At 37.4% G+C, this 7889-nt stretch overlaps 2 protein-coding genes across 2 annotated transcripts; both read right to left on the bottom strand.

The window, feature by feature from the left end:
• Positions 1–806: 806 nt before the first annotated feature.
• LOC101312662 lies at positions 807–2792 on the bottom strand. Its single transcript, XM_004287163.1, has 3 exons — positions 2364–2792; positions 2130–2254; positions 807–1130 (listed from the first exon to the last, which is right to left on the bottom strand). Exons 1-3 carry the CDS (start codon positions 2719–2721, stop codon positions 918–920), a joined length of 696 nt encoding a protein of 231 aa, XP_004287211.1. The 5' UTR covers positions 2722–2792; the 3' UTR covers positions 807–917.
• Positions 2793–3584: 792 nt separating this feature from the next.
• On the bottom strand, positions 3585–5637 carry LOC101299129 (putative ribonuclease H protein At1g65750-like). Its single transcript, XM_004288695.1, has 3 exons — positions 5563–5637; positions 3793–5060; positions 3585–3618 (listed from the first exon to the last, which is right to left on the bottom strand). Exons 1-3 carry the CDS (start codon positions 5635–5637, stop codon positions 3585–3587), a joined length of 1377 nt encoding a protein of 458 aa, XP_004288743.1.
• Positions 5638–7889: the final 2252 nt, after the last annotated feature.

The raw sequence follows: 7889 nt of genomic DNA on the forward strand, positions 1-7889 counted from the left end.
GTTTCAAATCTTTTTGAAGAATGTACATGTAATTTGTCTTTTTTTTTTTTGTTCTAATAATTGGGCACAAATTATGTCATCTTACATTCAAATAGACAATCTCTAGAGTATTTGTTAGAATGGGAAATGAGGTGCCAAAATTTGTAGTAAATAAACACTATATTTTGATTTCAAGACGGGCTACGAGTAAGTGATAATGGGTGACTGAAATTAAGAACTTCCACATGGAAATAAAGAGAAAATCTAACATGTATGGGATGTTCATGTAAAATCATCCCCCCAACCCCCCCCCCCCCAAACTTATGATGCAAGGAAAATAAGAAAATTAGAAGTTTAGACGGTGGAAGAAACTGAGAAAACCAGATCGAGGAGCGAGAGGGGGTGTGAGAACATATCGAACGGAAGAGTAGTACTATTGACTCTCTTGGAATAAGCCATAATCTCAAAAAATAGTTTTGGATGACAATCAGAGGAATAGATAGAAATATATTAAACAGTAAAAGTGGAGCATGGGATGTAAGATGATAGAGAAAATGGGAACACAAAACTTACTCCCAGAAAAAGGAAGAAAAATTAATATACATTCATCTGACTTGAATAACACAAGTTGTTTCTTTTTTCTTTGAAAGCCAATAAGTTTTTCTGTTAATTAGACACAAGAAAAATGGTGCATGTATGCAGAGTTGCCCTCAGAGAATCTATCTGTTATCTTGTGATGCTTTGCGTCAGTCACATGCTCGAGAACAACGTTCAAATATACATCAAAGGTTAAGAATATATCATTAGATAGTCCATTATGTAATTGTGTAATGCCCTCATTCTATAAAACCACTAGCTAAAAGAAAAGAATGACGAACATGAAAAAAAATTATGTTAAGACTAGAGTCAACTGAATCTCCTACATGCACCAGAAGGAACTAATGTTTAAGACTATCCCAGACATTAAAATCAGTACTTGAGCTGTTGTAGTCTATGACACTGTCTTGGCACCCTATAAAGTATGCCGTCCGTACCGGATCTATGTTTATTATAGCATGGGCAGTTCCGCTTCGACTAGCTGCAACAGCAACCTCATCTGCACCAATTGTGACTTCAGCATAACCTTTATCATCTACCTTACTGTTCTCCAGCTTCAAATATTCACAGCCAAAAGAGTAAATACATATAAAGCAAGAACATATAACATGACTTAAAAGATCATATTCATATGAGTTACATATCCGTAGCTTTAAATATTAAATATGGAACCATAAAAAAGAATCCAACTATACCAACGATAGGCCATAAAGTTAGTTAAATGTTAATCTTGAATTTGCAAATGCTATTTGAAAGTTAACTCCAGGGAAACGGAAATCCCAACCTTTGAAAATCAACTTCCATTCAGTGGTTAAAACATTAAAATATGGGTTGAGTAATTTGGTGATATTCCAAACTTCAGGATTCAGGATACAGATATTTGGAGAAGAATGCAACTAAACAGCTACCGAAAAAAACATGCGAAGACAAAAGTCTTTGTTTAATGGAATACATCAACTGGTTTTGAGAAATATCCACTTTGTTTAATGGAATACATCAACTGGTTTTGAGAAATATCCATATCCTGTAGAGAATCAATAGTTTCCACTGATATTTTCATGCTTAATGTCTCTTAAGCCGGCAATTATCTGGGCTAGTAAGCAGAGCTCCATAGTACTGAGAAAACGTAAAATACATACCTATAACTGAATGTAAATGTAACTCCTATACATGTTTAGATTTCAGAGTTGGGCAACAGTATTGATGCAAGCAAATCAGTGTAGGCATTTCAGTGTTCTGCCATTCACTAGTTTTGAACAACAAATTTACTGTAGATTCTAGAACCTGTGAAATGATTTCCACCATAAAACAGTGGACGAGAATATAGAAAGCGCTCTGACTTCTAAATTAAATGCCAGTTATACCCTAAAGTTTCACATTGTTGTTGTTGTATGGGTGGATCGGGTGCAGTAATTTAGCACTTCGATACTTCAACTAAATTACGGAATCTTCCAAATAAATTATGGTGATTGCCAAAATGCATGAACCTACTATAGCTAAGGAATTCAGTCAGTATGCATAACATTGAAGGCTGTATCGAAGTGAGAGCTTACCCTAAACCTTGTTTCTGCTCCCCATATGACAAATGTTTCATTACAAGAATGGTGTCTGTGGTTTCCCCTTAAACCTCCAGGCCGGACTTCTCCAAGATGGACTGAAGCACAAATAACAGCTCCACCTGCGTAAAGTTAAATACAGTTAAAGAGTGTATCAGATGATGCAAACAAATCGAGTATTGGGCAAATTTTGAATTGAAAATCCAATGAAAAATTACAAACAAGAGATACCAGAAATGCCATAGTGTTGGGCAAGGGAAATGGGGTCGAGCAACCATCCCCTCTTATCTTTTGCAATCTGAGAAGGGAACCCAGAACCGAATCTAACGAGATTGGCTTTGCCGTCGTCCTTGATATTCTTTTCTAATGGTTTACTGAGATTAGGAGAATGAAGAGAGGACGAGTGCTGGAGCCTCAGAGAGACCCATGTAAGCAAAAGGAAGATTGAGAGCAGAAAAGGCAAGGCATGGGGCTTCTTCAGAAAGAGTACTAGTGATGACCATGAAACGCTTAGATTTAGGCTTAAACTTCGGCTTTGGATGTGGAATGGGTTTTCTGAGCTCTGGCTGTTCCTTCTAGGGTTTGCCATCACTTCCTCCCTCTATCTCGTCAAATTTGCATTCTCAGCTTCATCTGGGCCAGTTTGTGCCTTTCTGTCCGTATCCTAGTATTCTATATGTTCGGAGCGCCTTACTTTTATTAAGGGCGCCCTTTTTTTTGGTTCAATCGGTAAATTTTTTTTTTTTTTTTTTTTAACATGAGGTTTATTAAGAGAAATTTTAAATACACACCCCTAATATCTTAATACACATCATTTAGTTAATACACCACTTATCAAATTTTTTATTTCAATATTATACTTAATACACGTCCCAAACTGCCTAAAATACCCTTAATTTATGAAATATTCCGTTATTTATATAATTAATATATATTTACTATTTGGTACCTCTTTTTACATATTATTTCGTCTAATTTTTGCTATCATCGTTCAATTTATAATCAAATTATATTATTGTTATATCCCAACTCCAAATCACCAATACAAGTTTTTAAAAATTCAAAAGCTAGTACAACTGTAGAAGTATAGTAGCTATTAAACATAGATAGCTAGTTATTCGATAAAACATGTCATGATAAAGATGCAGTACTTAACAATATGATCTACAAGATCAAATTAAAGCTAATAAAGATGCAGTATTTGACAATATGATCTGTAAGATCAAACTAAAGCTAATACGGATAACAAAAAAAAAAAAAAAGACAACCCAAATGAATTGTGGAAAAGAATTGAGGTTAAGGAAGAAGACGTGCTTTCAACGATTTTAGGGTAGAAGACATTGGAAAGAATACTTCAAGCGCGATTTTTTTTTTTAATAATAGATGTATGTTTTGGTCATTTAGCTTACTTATAAAATCTCAATAGAAACATAAAATAATAGGGGTGTGTATTTAAAAGTTCTCCTTTATTAAACACAGCAAAAAGCTGCATAAAGAGAAACAACAAAACTGAACATCTAAGCAAAACAGAACAACAAAACAAATATATGAGTCTAAATCTAGAGGTGGAGCTGGCAAGCCATCTAATCTCAGCACATGTTGCAAAGATAATGGAGGGTGATTGATCCAATCTCCCAAATACATCCCCTTTTTAGCTTGCCTGGCAAGCCACTTCCCCGCAGCGTTTCTAAATCTCTTAACCAAACTCCACATACAACTTAACAGGCCAATCTTCAATCTCTTGATGTCCACAAGAAGAGGGTAAATGCTCCAACTGATTTGAGAAGAATTCTTCACCACTGCATTATACAGCTGTTCATAATCCAATTCAATACACATTGTTGTAGCATTCATACTCTTAGCTAAGATCAAACCCTCCTTAACAGCAAAAGCTTCGGCATGCAAAGCAGAGGAAGAATAGCAAGATTTAGCACAACCATTGATTACAGCACCACTGGAATTTCTTGCAATTACTCCAATTCTTGCAAGATTACTATAAGCATCCCAGGCACCATCACAATTGATCTTAATATTCAAGCCTAGGGGAGCACTCCACATATCAGGCCCATCCTTCATTTTACATTTTTCTTCCACACCAACTTGAGGAGGATGGTCAGTAATCCCAGAAAACTCGGCAACAACATACTTCACACTTTCAATTACTCCCCAAGCATTTGGATCTCTATGCTCATATAAAAAAGTACACATTTCCTTCCAAATATTCCATAATGCAAAGGAAACCCAGCAAGATAATATTTCCCATGCTCTACTATTCTGCTTCAATAGACCACAAACACCATAAAACCAATCATCAAATGTTGTTATTAAAGCAGGGTCAACCTTGTAAGAAATGGGCAATCTAAACCAAACTCCAGCTGTCCAAGAACACTGCAATAGAAGATGTTCTATTGACTCTTCATATAATAAACAAAAAGGACACATAGGAGATGGAGCAATTCTCTTAGAGAACAAATTTTTCATTGTAGGTAGAGAATTAGTGCACACTCTCCAGAGAAAATGCTTAACTTTAGGTAATGTAAGAGATGACCAAATAAACTTCCAAACTTCAGGCTTGATAATATGAGAGGAATCCATAGATTGAAGTGAAGGGGAATTCCTACTAGCATGTTGCATATCATAACCAGAACGAACTTTGTACTCACCATTTTTCTCCATAGGCCAAATGAGACGATCATGCTCCCAAGTATCAGAAATAGGAATTGATCGAATGGCAGTGACTTCCTCCGAAGAAAGGTGATGGATGATTGGAGAAAGATTCCAAACATATTGATTCCAATCAATTAGATCAGCCACCTTCTGATAAGGATCAAACTCGCCAGCATCTAAATAGGAGGCACCTAGCTTGCATCCAAGAATACATGGAATCCACCTATCCTTCCAAGTATTAATTGACTCACCATTGAGAACCTGCCATAAACAATTATTGCCAAGTAACTTCCTGCCCTCCAAAATACTACTCCAAGCCCATTAGGCCTTAGAACCTTTAGAGGCAGACAAGAAATTAGAATTAGGAAATACAAGCCTTTTAAAATTTGAACCCATAAAGCATTCGGCTGATGAATAATTCTCCAGCCAACTTTAGCCAACAATGCAAGATTAAAGTATTTCAAACATCTGAACCCCATTCCACCTTCATTCTTAGGTAATCGCAATTTCTCCCAACTCAACCAATGAATCCTTTCACCCACATCAGATTGCCCCCACAAAAAATTTGAAATCACATAATCGATTTCCTTACACAACCCATCAGAGAATAGAAAAACAGCCATTGGATAAGTAAGAATTGCAAAAATCACAGACTTAATAAGAACCTCTCTACTAGCTTGAGTTAAATGCAATTGTTTCCATCCTTGAATCTTCTCAGATATTCTCCCCTTCACATATGCTAGTGCCTACTTCTTGGACCTACCCCACATAGTAAGCAACCCAAATACTTCCCGGGGTCATTAGAACCAGGAATGCCTAAGACACCACTAATACCCATCTGAAGATCAAGAGGAGTGTTGTGAAATCCCGAACTTTCTGTAAATAATTTATCTAGACTATATATGATTTATTTATTTATATATAGATGTACATGTGAGTACCTGTTCGTTTTAGCAACAAATGTCACACCCCGGTTCTTAAGTTATTTTACGGTTATTTACTTTGGTATTATTTTGGTCTTTTACCGTGTTGAGTAACCGTTTACTACTTAAGGACCCTAAAGTTGACTTTCTATTCCGTTTGGAATTTGGGGAAACTTTCTTCATGAAAGTCATAGAGGACGTTATTAATTACGAGTTTGTAGACATGCTATGTGTTAAAATCAGAGTTAACATGAAAAAGTTATAAATTAAGAGAGTAAATTATTTGAGTTGGTAAAACGGGGTAAAAATTTAGTGGGTATTTTTCTTAGGTTTAAGTGTTGGACCGGGTGTGGGGCAGTCCAACACCCCTCACTCCCTCACTCACTCTCACTGTCACATCCCGACCCTTATATTTTTACCTTATTTACTAGCGTGATTATAATAAGAATTTTACCGTCTCGATCATTGAGTAAATAGTTTAATTGGTCCCTAGAGGGGTTTCGGGGACAATTATGTGCGGAGGATTATTCGTATGAGGAAAATACGACGACGGTAAAAATGATAAATTTTAGCTAGTAAAATGTAATTTTTATTCGGGTATTATTTTTCGGGGTGTTTTTATTTTGGAAGATTGGGTTATAAGTGGTGTGGACCGGTTTGGGCCAAGCCCATACATTTCTCTCCCCTCACTTCTCTCTTTTCCTCTCGATTCTCTCTCCTCCCACCCGATTTTCTCCTCCCTCCGCCCGGAAACTTCACCACCGCCGTCCGCCGCCGTCCGGCCACCACCGACCGCCAGACTGGTCCCGTTCGGACCCTTGCCTCTTCCTCTCTCATCCTGGACCGGTGCACGCGCGCGGAACGCCGCCGTGAAGGAGCGGTCAACCCCGAAAGGTTCGACTGCCGGAAAGGGTTTTTCGCCAGAGCTCCGTCTTCCAGCCATCATAGGTCGTGATTTTTGGCTCAACTTGTAGCCCTCATCTAGGTGAGTAATCCCTCAAAAGGTTTCGGCTAAATTCGATTTCGTTAGGGTGGTTTGTATGATTGAAAGTTTTAAGGATTTATGGATGTTTTTAGTCGATTGCCCTAGTTAGGCTTGGAATTGGTGTTTGTGCTAGTTATGAAAGTTGTAGAGCTTGATGAGAGGATTATTCTGTCAAAATTTCATAGGTTTTGGAGGTCGCCGGAATTGGCCTCCGGCCGCCGCCGGTTAGGAGATTTTTAGGGTTTTAAGTGTGGAATATTAAGAGGAGTATATTGATGTGATTTATGGAATTTTTGGATGAGATTTGGATAGGTTTGTGAATTTCCGAAGTTTGGTATTTTTGGCGGTTAATTAATGTAGAATCCGGCCGTAGGATTTAAGTCGTATTTTGGAGAGGTTGTATTTACGACTGATGAGTATGATATTTAAGTTCGGATCATTCCGATTTAAGAATATCGAAGTTAGGCAATGATGAGCGTATTTATGGCTCTCGGGTAATTTTGCCTATTTTGATTAAATATTGGATTATTGGTTGGGAAATTAATTTTATATTTGGAACAGGACGTGAGGAGGCTCGAGCAGACGAGACCCCAGATCGACATCAGGCTTAGGCCTAATTTGTGAGTGGACGTTTATTTTAAATAAATGCACGCTATAGTTCATGGTTGAACAATTAATGTCGTGGAGTATCTTTGACGTCATTTTAATTTTTGACGATTTTTATTTCTCTTGGAGAGATACCGAAAATGGGATTTTCGGTGGATATAAATATGTATTTATGAGAGAGTATGTATAGAAAATGCTAGCTAGCCATATGTGTCTGTCCACCTTAATGGCGTAGCTTATAGCCGCATTATGGTGTGACGTGAGCGTTGGACGTCAGCGTAGTAGCCCTATTTGAGTGTTTAATTCATATAGGGGTATGGACACATATTTATACACCCGTCTGTCCACCTTGATGGCGTAGTGTAGCACCGCATTAAGGCGTGACGTGAGCGTTGGACGCGAGCGTAGTAGCCCTATATAGACCCATGAATTTATATAGGGAGTATGGACGAGTGTAAATACATACATATATTATAGAGTCTGAGAGGCTCGATATTTTATGGGATAAAAGTTTTATCGCTTGCGGCATGCATTCGATTTTTCCTTAGTAAATTAATTTGGGGAAACATAATATTT

The sequence above is a fragment of the Fragaria vesca genome, linkage group LG1 (genome assembly GCF_000184155.1).
Source record: "Fragaria vesca subsp. vesca linkage group LG1, FraVesHawaii_1.0, whole genome shotgun sequence".
Taxonomy (NCBI): domain Eukaryota; kingdom Viridiplantae; phylum Streptophyta; class Magnoliopsida; order Rosales; family Rosaceae; genus Fragaria; species Fragaria vesca.